Source organism: Apteryx rowi, unplaced genomic scaffold, assembly GCF_003343035.1.
Source record: "Apteryx rowi isolate R43461 unplaced genomic scaffold, aptRow1 scaffold_413, whole genome shotgun sequence".
NCBI classification, from domain to species: Eukaryota; Metazoa; Chordata; class Aves; order Apterygiformes; family Apterygidae; genus Apteryx; species Apteryx rowi.
Genome location: NW_020450645.1, coordinates 503,369 through 519,662, shown reverse-complemented (window position 1 = coordinate 519,662; position 16,294 = coordinate 503,369). Strand labels below are relative to the sequence as shown.

Genomic DNA, 16,294 nt, shown 5'->3' with positions numbered 1-16,294 from the left:
GGTAGCACAGTTGTCATAAAACCTATGAATAGTTGGGGGGGGGGAGGGGGGGAATGTTTGTTTCTTGAGGGGGTGGGGTGGCTTTTTTGTTTGGTGGCCTGGCAGAAGGATGCAAGGATTGGGCAGCTACTGCAGTGAGTGCCTACTTCATTAGTGATCAGCAAAGATGCCTGTACAGCTTTCACTGATTTGGTACTAGAAAGTGATTTTTTTTTTTTGGGGGGGGGGAGAGGTGGGTTGGTTTGTGGTGCGTTATTTTATAGTGTATTAATAAGGTTGCATTGTACTAGTGCCTTTTGACGCTTGCTGGAAGCCAACAAAGGCACCATAAGCTTTCTGCAATGTTTGTCCAAACTGCTGGAATAAATCATTATCTTTATTACTAACTCATGCTTGGCCTTTGCTCTTATATAGTAAATGAGAAGGTGCTATATTATCTAACCTTGAGTTGTCTTTTTAAAAATAGAGCTGCCTTTTTTTTTTTTTTTTTTTTAATGTCCAACACCATGTACATAAGCCTTGAATTGTAAGGGAAAGCTTGCTCCTAAGGAACCTTGGATCCATGCACTGCCCTCCCTGATGGCAGTAGTTAAAACACCAGTTGGTAGGAGCCAAAGTAGTGTCTGGTAAGACCCTGTAGCTCTTGTGCAGTTAGATCCCCTATAGGAAGTATTTTAGCACTTTAATCACAGAGTCTTTGTTAAAGCTTTGCCCAGCTACAAAAAACATGCAACAGCAAAGGAAACAGTTGAAGAAGGTGAGATTTCAGCTACCTCCTGTTCCTTGTTAGAGTGAAACAGTCCAATGCTTATGCTAAATGCTATGGTATACAATAGCTATGCTTTTCCATCTAGCAGACAGCAGTAAGGTTAGCAGATTTCTTTTCCACTATGTGGCATTTTGATTATGAAGGCTCTTTGTCAAGCAGCTAGCTCTAGGAGAGTAATGTTTTGTCACTTTACATGCAGAAATGCTCTCCGGTAATCTGCTTCAGACAGCATAAAGTGATCTTGACTCCTGTAGGAAGCTATCTATCTGCCAAGTTTTGTCAAGTCTTTGAGCAGCCCTGTCAGGTGTAGCCTGCTCTCAAAGCTGGGCTGTTTGCCCAGCAGGAACAAAGAAAAAGGTGTTGCCATGAAACTTTCTTCTCTTTTGTGGCTTTTGCATTCTCCCTCCTCCCTTCTGGACCTGCAGCACTTACCACTAATGGATGTTTCAACCTGCATTGGCAATTACCAATTTTTATATTAACTTACTACTACTAGAATGTATGGCTTGTACTTCTAGACATGGAGAGCTTACAGTGATTGTGAATACCTCAAGCTTTCACTGGAGACTAGGTTCCTGAATGGTGTGATCATATGCATGTTTGCCATAATAGTCTGCTTAATGCATCAGTTACTTAGCTCAGGGGGAGAGGAAAGCAAATCATCAACAGCAAACCACTGTTTAGAACTGATGAACTTTAAACTGATGCTTAGAACTCGTATCTGCTCAAAATTGGCAGCAGTAGTTTACAGGAAACCCAACGCATGTTTTACCTGTCTCCAGCTCAGGCACTCTGGAAATGATAAAGCTGTCTTATTTTTGAAATAGGTACAGTACTTTTTCAAGATTCTGGACAACTAACAGCCTGCATCCACACCCAAAGTAAAAGAAGTGGACTCAAAACAGTGTGTTCATTCATTTATTTGTCCAATGTTTCAACCTGACTGAAATACAAGATCAACAAGAGCACTGTACTCCTGGCTATTATTACATGTTAGATAGAACATAGAGTTTTGCACTTTAGACAACATTTAACACCATTCTATGGGGTCTGCATTGCTTTTATAAAGTTTAAAATAAAGATTTATTTTCAAACATGTGACTTTGGTTTATTTCATACATTACACTTTCTTGCAGAAAAAATAAAATTGTACAACTGCATAAATATAAAATTCTTCCACCATGAAAATGGTTAAAACATTCAATAAAGACATTAGCACCACAGTGTGTGATGCCTCCAGCAGGAAAAAAAAAAGAAAATATACAAAGCAAAGAGTTATGCCTATCACTGAGGAGTGATAGTCTGACCCAGGTCTCTCACACAACATACTGGAGGATGAGGGAAAAGGTGGAGAGAGAGACAGCATTCACTACAAAGCACAGTACACAATCATCTATTTTCTTTAACTTCACTTAAGTTAGTTTCCCCTGCCACCCCTCCAAATAAAATACCCTAACACCACAGAAAAGTCAGAAGCCTTATGGAGTGCTGTTAAATATAGTCTCACAGGTGGGCCTTTCTTTTAAAAGGAAAAAAAAATAATTAATTAAAAGTAACATGCCAGTTCTAGTCCCATTGAGTATTTACACCTTGGACAGCAAAAGTCTTTGCTCACAAGAAGTAGAAAACAGATACAATACATGGCTTGAAAAATGACCAGAGTATGCACCTATAGTACTGTACACTAAATAAAATACACAAGGCAGCAATACTTAGGGGCCAGAAACACTGCTTACTACAAGTCAGTTATGGAATCATAATTTACAGTAAAAATGGGCATGTCCCAAGGCTCAATTTTGTTTTCGTCATTTACAGTAGAATAAATATTTGTCACTATTGCTACACTTTGTTTACATTCTAACCTAGTAAATGCAGAAAGCTAGTGTAAAGCATATAGATTACGTGTAGGTCCCATACGTATGACAGTTCAAGACTAGTAGGTTTGCTTTTTTGTTCCTTTTTTTTTTTAACCTTTTTAAGTGGCTGGGGGGGGAAGAGTTGTGCTTACAATCAGCTGCTTTTTATGTCGAATTTAATATCAAAACGTCCCTGGAAGCGGTCTTTGTCACTGTACTGGATGTTCTGCCCATAGGCCTTGCATTCCACACGCACTTCCATGTCGTAGGTCAGGTTAGTGAACTGCACTGCCACCAGTGGCTGCAGGTATCGCGGCTGGAGGAGCTTGCCATAGTATGGGTAGTACTGCAGGGCAAAGCCAGGGAAGCCTCCCATCCCATAGTACTCCACTGTGCCTATTTTGTCTGCATCTTCTTCTCTCTAGAGAGCAAGGAAAAAAAAGAACGAAAGAGAAATCATCCAAACTGCATTTTGCAGGAATCGCCCTAGCATCATCCTTTTCCATCAGGACAACCACCTCTCTTTGGGCATCACCAATCCTCATCGTGACAGCACGAGGACCATCCTCATGGCGGAAGGGACTCTTATGACCTGTCTAGCCTGCAGCTACAAATAAGCACCTCCCAGCGTGCCTCATCCAGGAAGAGCATTTGGGGGGGAGGGGGGGGGTTGTTTAAAAAGTCAACCACTTCTTTACACGTTCAGAAGCCACCACAGCTTCCTGTCAAGCCAATGCACTGTCTTTGACTTAAAAAAACCAACCAACAAGAAACCCACTTTCGTGTCTCAGCCACATCATTTGAAAGCAACATGGCTCCCTTTGAGGATGGCTTTTACTGTTTGTTCCCTCTTATCCCTCTCTGTGAGGGCAGCGCTAACTGTCATCATTGGTGGGGCTTTGAGAAGCTGGCCTTACTCCTCTTCCTAAGGAGAAGATATCTCAAGTAAGAACCACCACAGCTGTCTGCAGAAAAGCAAAGGATTGAAGCTCTCATATTTTAACATCCTTTCCCTCTGTACACTAGAGGAGGAGAATCAAGCAGAAAAGCAGCTCTTGGCTAATACACGGTACCATTATATACATTGAAATTTTCATCCACTGACAGCTATTGCCTTGTGAGGAACTTAGTATTAATAAGTATGGATTTAAGCTGATTTCCTTCTGTAACAGTATGTTTTAAAGATATATGGAAACATTTTTGCATTTCCACTTCAGGCTTTAAAATGCATTTCATTCTCAGAGACTGGTAACTAAAATTTGGTACAGACTTAGCCAGTCCTTCCCTCAGTTTCCTGACTCTGCTTTACTTTATTTCACTTACCTTGGGACTGCAGTGGACAGGGATGAGATATGGGTTGTACTTTGTCATAACCTCTGGAGGGAGGCTGTCATTTATCGGAGCCTAGAAGAAAGCCAGAAAACAAGGCAATGTTACACTCTGGATGCTTCTCTGCAGACTAACACACCTTTGCAGAAGCAAAGCCCAGTGACACCAAATACATACAGTTACCTGGAATCCCTTCTAGCCCAGTTTCAAGGGGGCTACAGCTATTGGTGATGGTTCTTGGGAGACAAGCAGCATAATGCAACTAGAAGCAGTGTAAGTTAACCCAAGCAGAACTTTTGGTTTTTTTGTCTGTTCTTACAGCTTTACTGTTGTGGGTACCAAAGCAAGCAGTTCAGGATATTTTTCGTTTTGTGGTGTCACAGGGGAAGAGTTTCACTCTAGGGTGCTAGCTAGTAGGTTTTGTTTGTGTAAATCTCTGTAGTGGCAGAAAGAGACATGCTGTTTGCCACCTGTGTGTCATGTGAGTGCAGTTAGGACTGAAACTGCACGACGAAGAGCAAGAACGGGAGTCATACCCTGATATTTCTGAACTTTGATGCTCAAAGGCTCTAAGTAGGTTAAGGAAAGTTGGGGAAGTCACTCAGATGTTGGTCCCCTAACAAGAGTAGATCTCAGGATCTGCTTTACAAACACCTTGCCCAGTACAACAGCTGTAGGGTTTCTCCTGTAGTGTGGAATGGGGGAAAGAAATATTGCCTTGGATACACACATCATTTCCAACTGAAATACCTTGACTACACCCCACTGTCTGAACTGGTCTGGAGCTCTGTAGAGGGCAAAGGAAGGAAGGTAGACACCCAACCCATCTCTTCCCAGACCATCAAATGTGCAGATCTTATGTCATCCCACAGCTACCACATACCAAGCACAGTAAATTTCTGCTAAAATGCATCAACTGTTTCTACCATCCAACAAGCCAAAATTCAAATATTTTCTCTTAGCACAGTAAAGTCTCCCTTTGAAGAAAAATGTTCCTCAACACATGCTAACTAGACAGTACGTTTCCCCTTCCTCTTGGCTACACTGATGGATGGTGATGAGGGGTGCTTAGCACACCATTTGTACTGTTTTCCATCCAGAAGATCGAGTGGGATGTTTTGCACAAAGCATTCAATAACATGTACTCTGCCACTCAATTCCGAGAGAAATTTTTAGTATTTAAATGTGTTGGGAAAAAAACAAAGTAAAAGCAGTTCCTGTCCAGAATAATGTCCTTTGACATTAGTGCAAATATGCTATTAACTGCAGCACAGAGCACGTGGGTTACAGCAGACATCCTACAGTGTGTGGGAAGTTGCATTAAATGATCTAACAATCTCTTCACCTTTCTTTCCGTAAGATCTGCACTGGACTCTCAGATGCTCTCTAGTATATCTTTATGCTTTATAGACTATGTATCAGTCTAATACCACTTAATATAGCACTACTTCATTTAATTAAGTGGTTTTAGCAAGGCAGACAACTCTACACTGCCTGAGGAAAGAATGGAATAGATCGAAGCATGACACAATTTACTTATCTTACTACAGATACAGTAGGTCTGGTACTATCACATGGAAGCATATACAAAGTTAAAATGTTTTTTATCATTTAGAGAAATACCTTCTTTAAGCAATTCAGTTACCAGGTTCGGCAAGGTAACCAGATAGCTAACCAGGAGTTAGCATTATGAGAGTTCATTGCTAATTGTTATTAATTTGCAGTATGCAGTTTCCATAGCTTTTTAATGAAAAGTTTTTGCAAAACCATTCACTCAAACCCTCTCAAAGTTTCTCTTCTGCAGAATGTATTTAATACTAATCTTTCTCTAGCAACAGAAAAGCAGGTGCTAATTGAATGGCTTTTCCAGAGTCCCAGCAAGTCTGCAGCCAACTCCTTCTCCTTATCAGTAGTTTCTATTAGAAAGGGAAGAGATACTTGCCTTAGGTTTGAAGCCAAGAATTCTGTTAAGCTTGACTAGTATGCATGGTTTGCCGTCCCTGTACCCAAAGGTTGGATCATTTATTCCAGAACAGTTTTCCAGCCATTCACGTTTGAATTTGCAGACCTTCTTCTGGCCTTGGTCTTCATTATATGGTCCTCTGTCTTTGTATTCAGCAGGTATATCTGCCATGGTGGGGGAAAGAAAAACACAACCGTATGCAACGTGACCTTACAAAGCTTTTGTTTGTCAGGAACAGCAACATTTATGCTTCACTGTGTAGTTGGGATTTCCCACCTGTCCACACAGGATAAGGGTTACCAGCTTCTAGAGGCTGACACCACAGATCTGCACCCAGCCACTCTCCAGTGTGTGGCTGACCACAGACAAGCAAGTTTGTAGAGATTTTGTTTTTTAACCGAGGATTCTTCCAGACAAAAGAACAAGTGCATTCATAATACATCGGCTCAGATTTTTTGGCAGCGTTTACAAGAGGGGTCCAATCACAGATTTTGCATACACGTGAGGTGACAGGATTCATTTCACTGTCACATATAATTGATTTATACCATCCAGAAGTTCTGCTGCATTGCATCAAGAGGATCCAAACAGGTTTTAGCAAAGTCATCAGTAAAACCACCATGGCTTTCAGAGAGGATATAAGGTCAGTGCCACATATTTTTAAGAGTCACTTGCAAGCTTCTCCAAGTGAAATTTGAAAGGTCCCTGCCTTATATCCTCTATAATAAGCTTCCAGGTACATCCCTGGCCAAGTCTGGTTTGTCCAAACTAATCATTTAACGAGTAGCCATAGGACTGAAACCAGAGCCTGCCAGTTAAAGTTTACTGACATGCCATTACAATAAAAGGACACAGAACAACGCAACTAACCCTCAGTTTTTGATGGAAGTGACACAGAGGCATTGGTCAGAGCCCTCAACTCTGGGAAACAATCAAGACTTACCCCCACAGTCCTGAAATATTATGTTTTCAGTTTGTTGATCAGCACTGTAGTCCTTTAAAAACTTCTCAAGGTTCCTTACGTATGGCTCATAGCTTTTGGAATCAGTGACAATAAAGGAAATTTCTGTCTTTTGTACCTGGGGAACTTGAGTCAGTCCTAAGAAAAGCAAAATCAGGAAGATGATATTAATTACACCTCAAAGTTGCACAGCCTCCAGGCAGTGCTTTGCACACCAAGTACATAAAGCAGTCTGCTCATCTGTATCTCTCAGACTTCAGAATCTACACAAAACAGCTTAAACTCACTACAGGTGAAGTTCTGAAGAGATCTTATCTCCTGTCTCCAACAGCAGTCTAGAACCTTTGTCATGATGTTTGCATCCCTAAGTAGATAAAAATCACAGAACCTAGAAGGGAGGCTATGAAACAAGCTTTTCCTCAAGAAAAACATTCAACTGCAGATCACTTGCCCAATTTTGTCCCCTCCCAAGTGAAGAGAAGCCACCTGCATGTTAGTAAGGCCACACCACAAACTCCCACAGAAGCTATCTTACCTATCCCTAGCAGTTTGACTTGAAAGCCTGCAAGCTTACCTCTGTGACCCCCAACAACCTGTGCACATAGGCTACATCAGAGATGCCTGCTCCTGAACTCCTGCATGCTGTGTAGAAGACAAGAGAGGTTCTCACAGCTCTGTAAGGTCTTTCCTTTGTGTAGTCTCCCTTACAGGATGCAGGACAGGAGACTCTCTCCCACCCACTAACTTCAACAGCCTGATCATTTTCTCTGGTCTTTTCATTCCTTAAACAGGTATTTCTGATTACAGAAGGATCATTTTAAGCTCTCTAATCAGAAGCACATCACTGAGTAGGTAAATAGGAAATACAACCACACAGGAGAGATGTTTAAAACAGTCCTAGACTCTGGGCTGTGTAACTAGCTCTGCTCTAGACTTTAGAAGAGGGACTGGAAAAAGAATGCATAGGGAGCAGAAGGGACTAGATGCATTTTATTCCTTATAATGAAAAATGCCAAGCCCTTTGATTGTCATTATGGGAGCCAAAAATAGTTGCTCTTGCATGATGTTTAGGTCACACTTTAATTGAATGCATTGATGCATGGCTAATACTTAAGTTTAAAGTAATGGGAACTGGAGTTCATGCTGCTTTTGTGGCTGCCACTGTAACTACTAGGGTCTCAAGCTCTTTTCAGTCTGTCACCTTCACTTTAGTAAAGCAACAAAAAAAAAAAAGAGTAGGGGAGCAGCATTTGCTTTGGCAACTTTCAGAAAAAGGTCTGTTGCCAGCAAGTTCCTCTAGTGCAAAACTCCGGCAGCTTCGCTGGCTGGCCAAAACCCACAGGAGCTTGTGACTCCAGCAATTTTTGCAAAGCCACTTGAGTGTTTCTGCTTAGTCCTGCCTAGAGCCAGCTCACCACTCCCCCCAGCCCTGCCTCCCCCCTTCCCACTGAGGTGGAATTTGTAACCTAGGACAAAGATTAGCTTTGTTCCCCTAAATGCAGCTCCTAGTAGTCAAAGATAGCAAGACATCTAGCAAGTAGCTTGTGGTTTCAAGTTTTATTCTGGGAAGCAGTTTTTAACCTTCTCTTAAATCTCCCTTTAGTACAAATTGGCCACTTGAGTGCTGCAAGTTTAGAAGCAACTCAGTACTCTCCCCTAGCAGAATCCAGTCTTCCCCTTAAAGTTACTGAAGCTTTCAAACCCCTTTTCAAGCAATTACTTGCTTTCTTGCTTCACTAATGTTTTTTATATATGTGTGTGTATGTTTATATCTATAGATATCTAAAATAAAAATGCTGAGTTCAGTTTTATTAAAGGACTTCAATCCCATCCTGCTAAGCTCTTCTTATATTACCACTCAGCTAGGAAGCTGTGGGCTCATGGTTAAAGTGACTATCTGGTATTGCAGGGAAGGCAGGCCTCAGAGCCTCTCATGGATCTGTCTTCCCCAAAGTTACAGGTATATCATTCAAGTCTATAAAAATAGACATGGCCAGGCTTTCTTAAATATTATAAAGACTGTCAGACAGTTATACTATTAGTTTTGTTCAGGACTGCTAAAACTTCCAAGCAACTCCCCAGTCCTATTCTTCATCTTGTTCAAGACAGTGTGTAAAGGCAGCCATGACTGGCACAACAAAGGTGAAGGGAAGGTCACCAAAATAAGCATTGTGGAATAGACCATGGAAGCCATCTAATAGGCTATCCCTACTCTCTGGTTAGGAGAGCCCAGCCACTGATGTGTACAGTTAAAAGCTAGCCCTCTGCAGACTCCCAACCTGAAGAGTGCCCATCTGCCAAGGCTTGCAAGAGCAGCACCAAGGCCTGAGCAGCACCTCCATACAACTACTCCAGCAGTCAACAGCCAGCAAAGAGAACAGCCATTCCTGGCCAGGTGCCTGGCTCAGTCTGTGGCAATAGCTGCTTTCACCCCAAATCGGAGCACTCTTAAACAGGTGCTTAGATGAACCAGACTCAGTTGTGCTTTGGTATATGAGCTGCTTTGTTTGGGACATGAGCAGTGTTGATCAGCCTTCCACTTATGAAACAGAAACAGTAAAATCTTGTGAAGATGAAAGGCTTGTCACGAAACTAGCTTTATCCTGATGAAAAGCTACATCACTAGTTTTTGCTGCACCCTCCATTCTCACATGCCTGTGACTGACAGGACAGGGAGCCCTATGCACAGATCTATTTCCCACCTTCCTCCTCTCCCCCCCCATTCTGTGTCTTCTGTATTTCCCATATCCAAATCAAAATCTTCAATGCTATTATCAGAACAGCCCAATCAAGGAAAAGAACTCCCAAAAAAAAGGGAATATTATTTAAGATAACAGAGGAGGAAGTAACATTTCTGAAACACTTCTGTAACCTTTCTGAAACCTGCTCTCATTCCTCTCCCCCTCCCCCCCCCCAAGAAGAACTAAAACATGTAGGTGGGGGGGGGGAACTATTTTAAAGCTGAGTCATTCCTTTGCTACCTAGCATGGGCTGGTATACACACAAGGGAGTCTGAAGTTTTGTTAACAAACAGGGCTGAATAAGCTTCTTGGGGACTCATGCACATGCAGAAGCCACTCATGAGCAAGCTCTATGGGGGAAGTGAAGCCTTAAGTACTTACATAGCCAGGAGTGCAACAAGCCCTCTTCCCCACCCCCATTTTCACTGACTGACACTATTCACCTAAGTGATGAATGATGCCTTCAGTCTATACACATGCACCACCTTGTGATGGCTTTCTAACTCTATGGATGTACCAAGCTAGCTTAAAAAAGTCTGTGGAAAGTCACTGAATTTGAGCTATGGTTCCACTTTCAAAACACTGTCACACATTACAGTCAGGTTTATTCAGTTTCATTTAAAACCAAGTTTTCCAGATAGACTTTATCATTCTAAGCTGCAGGAGCAAGACTTTAGAGGGAAGAAATAAGTGTCCTGAGTGAAGGGATGGAAACTCAAAGTGGGAGATCAGGCTTGTTATTAGGAACCATTGCATAAAGTCCATAGTAACTACTGCTGCTTTATAATGCAGTGCTAATTTCCCAGTACTATTTAATCATTTAGAGTCTAAACACTGCTGGGGTGACACAGACAACAATGGTAGCAACCACTGTACAATTCCTCCTTACACATACACCCCCAAGCCCACTAAACAAGAATAGATAAAAGCCTCCATGCCAAATGGCATCCTTCCAGACTTCTAGTCACCTTTTACCTCCCAACCAAAGTATAAAAGGGGGGATGCAAATTTTCTGATGCACTGAATTTGCATGGTTGGAAGGCAGATAGTATCTCTGGAGCTTGGCTTCAGAGATTTTGCACACTTGGGTGCCAAGACAAGAGACAAGCAGAAAAGCATGGCTTATTTATCTGAGCTAAATAAGCCAAGTGGGGAATATGCACCAGAGTGGCCTTTTCCATTACACATAGCACAGGCACAGCAATGCAAATCAGCATTGAGAGCATGGGCATTTGAAATCCCCTGGCTTGAGCAGGAATTCTCCTTTGCAGCCACCACTTAAGAAAAGCCTTGTGAAGTAGTGAGCTCTCTCACCCCTACACCAGCTATAGTGAAGTTATACTGCATTTGACAGGATGAACACCACAAGATGGCAGAAATACACAGCCCAATTTAGGTCAGGGGTGGGGTTTTTTCAAATCACTTAGTACACTGAGAGGCAATATCCTCATCCCTCTCTAATGGCAGGGCAAGTCCTGTGCTTAAAGCAGAGTTTGAGCCTGCAGCACACATGGAACTGTACTAGGAGCAGGGGCTGTCGCAATGGTAAAGGCTGGAAAATGAGGTAAACTGCACTTCCCCCACCACAAGACAAAGGAAAAAAGAAAAAAGCATACCATGGAAAGGTACAAAACTCAGCTTGCCCTCAAGCTGTGCACAACATTCCTGTTGTGTTCAGTGCAGGAACCAATTAGCATATTAATGACATTTGGCTACAAAAACAGCCCTTTATGGCTTTCAGTGTTATACCCATGTCAGCAGCACTCAATCAAGTGTCCTGTAGCTTCTGATGCTGTTAAAGTGTCTCAGAACAAGTATATTATAGGAACCCCACAACATTCTCCTGCAAGTCTCAGTTTAGTTCCCCCACTTTGCTGACCATTTTCAGTTGATGCAGAAGTGACTTGCCCAAGAGGAACAGAACACTAGAACTGGAACAAAAGACAGGTGTTTCTAGAAAACCTGGGATCCTATCAAGCTGCCAATATACTTATTTAGCTTGTTCAGATTGTGAAGTGGTTATCTTGCAACTCTCACGAGAAGAGGAATTAGAATTTCCTTGATGCTCTATTTTATGTAGTTCATGGTCTGCAGGGGTTCCAGTTCATGGAAAATTAGATACTCGCTCAATGCAAGAGCTAACAAGCCTGCACACGCATTCCTGGCCGGAAGTGCAGTTTTGCTTGCAGCACAGGGCAAACCGCTCCACAGGAGGGGAATATAGGGATTGCTGACCTCACAAAATTGTCAGTACAGCAACTCCCTACAATGTTAATCTCAGTCTTGATGAAAGCTTATATTAAAAGGCTACTTTTAATGCATCATCATCTGACACGGCTGCTGTGCTACAGGATGAGGAACAGACCCAATGTTAAGAGGCAAGCTCCACATCTTACCCCTAATTTGTCCTCATCTGTAGGAACAGTCATTGCATGAGGTCCTGCAAAGACCCTGTGCTGTTACCAAGTAACAATTTCATTTAAGGTGTACACACATGCAAGTGCTATTGTTACAGCTCAGTTTAAAACCCTTGTTTATTGGGCAGCCCACTGCAATATATTCAAGGAGCTGGATTTTGTTCTGCTAATGTCATTGCACGCCCCAAAAGCCTGTTCCGAATTCAAAAGATCCTTGACAACCTTTTCGTTCTTCCTCCATTTTGATTTCTGTAGTACATGCTAAAACACCTTGAAATCCAGTTCCAATATTTTTAAAACAAAACTAGTGCAATATGCAATTAAGAGATGACTAAGTATCTTCTGCAGGCTTAAGTCTTTTACAGAAATTTTACTTCAGAATTGCTTTGAAATTAGACTTGCACACTGTTATCACACAAAGCTGACTGTTTACCTACAATGATTAATTATGCAACATCAGGCTAAACAGCAAGGTCTGTCTGGACAGGACCCAAGATCCATGGGCTTCCTTCTCTAATTATTTCACATCTGGTGAGACCACTGGGCTTCAGCTGGGGAAAAACATTTTAAAAAAGCTACTGCACCATTAGTCATGTTGGTGGTTCAGATGCAGCTAACTGCTCTGGTCAGTATCAATGACAATTTAGTTTCTCCTGCAAGTGTCAGAGCCCAGTGTAGAGGTGGCAACAGCCACTTTCAGTGCTGAAGATGACATTTACCCCAGCCATGTTCATACATTTAAGAAACGCCACACAAGCACAGCAGTGCCAGTCTGTTTCACATTTAAGTAGTGCTGGTGGAAAAGCACTTATCTGAAAAAGATGATTCTATGCTGAGAAATAACACCATTTGGTAAAGGTAAGATTCCCTGTGTTGCTACAGCAGGGAATAATCATAGTGTAGCATTGTCAGCAGCAGGGCCGTAAGACACTGTATGACACCACAGCCAATTTCTGTGGCTACAAGCCATCAGCCTCACAATTGTCACTTAAATACCACTGTTATTAAAAGCTTCTGAACTGTTTTACAGAGCAACTGGAGACAGATCCTTACCATCCCCAGTGCCAAGCAGCCTCAAGGTCATTCGTAATGTGGGAAAGCCGCAGTTGCGCAGCTCCCCCACACATGCTCTGTGTGAGCAGCCGCTGGCTGCAGAGGGAATCAGACAAATCAGACAGTGCAGCAGAGCCTGGCAGGCAGAGCTGGGAGCCTGTGGCAATGGCTAGCTGCTCCATCTGCCCCTACCCAAGGCAGACTGGCTACAGACATTACTTAAGTGATCATTTTAAGCAGAGACTTTCATCTAATAGAGACAAGTTGTGCATCAGAGGCTACCAGACGACCCCCCAAGCCCCCATTACACATTCAAGTGAAATACCCACTAGTAAATGCTATTTCTTCTAGATCACACAATATAGTTCAGTGTTAAGCAATATAACTTAATTAACACATCCAGAATTCATACTGTCCCCTTTCTTCTCCTGTCCCTCAGGTTTTACAGATGAGGCTAGCATTTACCATAGTCCTCTCACTTACCCATTGGGAACACAGTGGCTACAAAGAAAGAAAAATACAACTTCGTAAAGTTCATGCCTAAGTAAAGCCTCTGAGCCTCAATCCATTGCTTTGGTTTAGGGAAGGGAAGCAGAGAGCAGCAATGCAGGTTTAAGTTCCTCTTAGTCAGGAGGAATGTTTCATGTGATGCAACTTCTAATTCGAGCAGGATTGCCTTCAAGCCCCGGTGCTTTTTAACACAGAAGGCTGAGAACATGCCCACCCCCTACAAATGTGTTGCTGCAATGAAATGCTTATTTCATCCTCCTTCTTGAGGTGAGTAACCAAAACGCCTCCCCAGAACAGCTTGCACCAAGTCAAACATGGGCCTCCTATTTAGTTACCTGGAGGCGCCACTCGATCCTGATATTTGGGTTCAAATTCACTGACGGTGAGCAACATCACTTGGATGGTCCCAATGAATATACCTGCCAGGCAACCGTAGAAGATCACATAGAAGAGGAGGATTTTAACTGCAAGAGAGCACAAATGGAAAGATGAAATCAAATTGAGCCCTCAGGGCAGCCACATGTTTCTGGACAAAACTTCAACCTTCACCACTTGCAAGGAAGAGCCCAGCACAATGAAATCAGATGGCAAGCCCTACTGCAGAGGCATGTGTTTAACAGTGAGATCATGCCTATGATGCACACAGCCAGAAAATTTAAGTCACACTCCAGTTGTTCTGGGCATGGGGCAGGCAAGGTAAAAAAGCCTCTGAACATCCAGAAACCCATGAATCAGGACTGAAGATTAAAACATGTTCTTCCATATTTTCAAAGAAACCCACCCCTCAGCTGACCCAGCACTACCACCACACAGCATTACAGGTGACACTGTCAGTGAAGCAAGTGCCTAGCACTGGCCAGGCATACTATGGGTCTGCTCCAAAGGACACCTATTCCACACAGCACTGGGCCTCAAAGCTGTTTCCAGAGGAATATACCATAACTGTTAGATTCAGGTTCACAAGTGACTGTAAAGTCCAATCTGCTCTAGCAATTCAGACTGCTCCTGTTGTCTTTAATTGAGGTAAGAGAACTGGGCCCCAAATAAGCTCTAATACTTTATCTCAAATGTAGGAAAGTACCTAGACTTGTCACATTACCACACATTTACTAGTGCTCGTTTACAACAGCACTCCAGCAGTACTCATTCAAATTAAAAATAGTGAATTATGTAATAATGAAAGATTAGATTTAGTTTTGGTCTAAAGGGAGATGCCTAGAATAATCTTAGCAGGGGGAGGGGGGGGCCTGGAAACACAGCACTTCTCAGAATCTGAATATCAGTTACCAGTTTACAAGGATTATCTCAACTGATTAACTGCATAGTAACATGCCGTACTAGGCATCACCAGGCAGCCTACAGGAAGGATAAGCCAGTCCATGCCAAGCAACTGTATGCTAATCAGGCAACAGGAACAAGCAGGCCAGAGTAGAGGCCAAAGAGTACTTGAAAAAATCCTGCTTGATCTCAGAGTGTCCTAATCTAACTGTAAACCTAAAATGAGAGATATATTTGAAGGACTGGAACAGATACAAGGGAGGAGGGGAAAAAAAAGCAATAGGCAAAAGTATTCCTCCCTCCACAAGCCATCATAAAAATGCTTCATTAGCAGAGAAGCCGTCTGATTAAGGCAGTCAGTTCTAGCTGGTTTCATTTCACATCTATGAAAGAAACATGAGCAGGAGGGGACAACCAGCGACATAAAGGCAGAGGGACAGCAGCAAGAAAGGCACTCCATCCTCTTTTCTTCCTCCTGGGCACCAGAGGTAGGGGAAGTAGAGTTCACGAGTTCAGCTTAGTGTCATAATGCGGTGCTCCAGGAGTTAAAAGCACTCTTTGGTATCCAAGCAGCGTAAAGCAAATGGCTGTGACGTCAGAGACATTCGGAAATTTTTCCAGAGCATGGTCATAGGAGGTGCTGTTTTAACAAACCAAACATTAATGCTGTTGTCTGCAGCATAACGCCTTTGAGTTTTGTAAAATCAAAAGGCAAATGCTGGGAGGTAGCTTATTTAATCAGTCTCCCCACCAGAATGCTCTTAATGTCACAGACACCTCAAAGGTCAGAGGCACTCCCAGGTTTCAGAGAATGTACAGCCGATCGATCTAGAGACCAGGCAGGACAGGGTTGGATGAGAAAATGCTTCCTGCAACAGGTAGGCTTATAACAGAGGAATGGGGTCCTCAGCCTGCAGCTCAGGTCCGCAAGTCGCAGGCAGTCCCAGACGGTCAGGTGCACCCGTGCGCTGGGAGAGGACCTGGTCTCCCCCACACCTCAAGCGCTGCGCAGCTGCCTGGCACCTCAAGAGCAGAAAATACCTATTCATGTGCACCCACAACCCAATTCTGCTCACTTAAAGATACAGCAAAGTCTGTCCTAGTCTGCCCACCACTGCTAAAGCTGGTGGCTCCGGATGCAGCACCTCTGCCCACTCTGTCACAACAGGGCCCAAATTCAACATCGCAAGGGCAGCACACAGCTGGGGTTGGCAGCAGCTGGAAAACCAGCTATTTGCTTAAAGAAAACATTAAAAGCCTCTTAGTCTCTAAGGGCTATTTGCACAGCGCCTAACAAATATATCGTGAGCATTCAATCATTGCGGCACATGCATTTCCTTGTCTCATGGGCTATAAAAGCCAATTGCTCCCTCGCACCGAGGTAAAATTAGCTCCGCTTCCTCTTTTTCGAGGACCA

The 16,294-nt window shown here is 42.9% G+C and overlaps 2 protein-coding genes across 3 annotated transcripts in view; one reads left to right on the top strand and one right to left on the bottom strand.

Moving 5' to 3' along the window:
• The window catches only part of NME7 (NME/NM23 family member 7), a 95,768-nt gene extending 93,905 nt beyond the window's left edge, over nt 1-1,863 (top strand). The window contains exon 12 of one of the 2 annotated variants that reach the window (XM_026075851.1): nt 1,597-1,863. In XM_026075851.1, coding sequence (XP_025931636.1) covers nt 1,597-1,629 — 33 coding nt within the window. In that variant the 3' untranslated portion in view covers nt 1,630-1,863. The remainder of the gene's footprint in view (nt 1-1,596) is intronic. The other variant, XM_026075849.1, reaches the window with a different exon arrangement.
• ATP1B1 (ATPase Na+/K+ transporting subunit beta 1) overlaps nt 1,674-16,294 on the bottom strand; it is a 17,162-nt gene continuing 2,541 nt past the window's right edge. The window contains exons 3-7 of the mRNA XM_026075921.1: nt 13,935-14,063; nt 6,861-7,016; nt 5,897-6,081; nt 3,949-4,029; nt 1,674-3,046 (exon numbers count right to left, since the gene is read on the bottom strand). Coding sequence (XP_025931706.1) covers nt 2,780-3,046; nt 3,949-4,029; nt 5,897-6,081; nt 6,861-7,016; nt 13,935-14,063 — 818 coding nt within the window. The 3' untranslated portion in view covers nt 1,674-2,779. The remainder of the gene's footprint in view (nt 3,047-3,948; nt 4,030-5,896; nt 6,082-6,860; nt 7,017-13,934; nt 14,064-16,294) is intronic.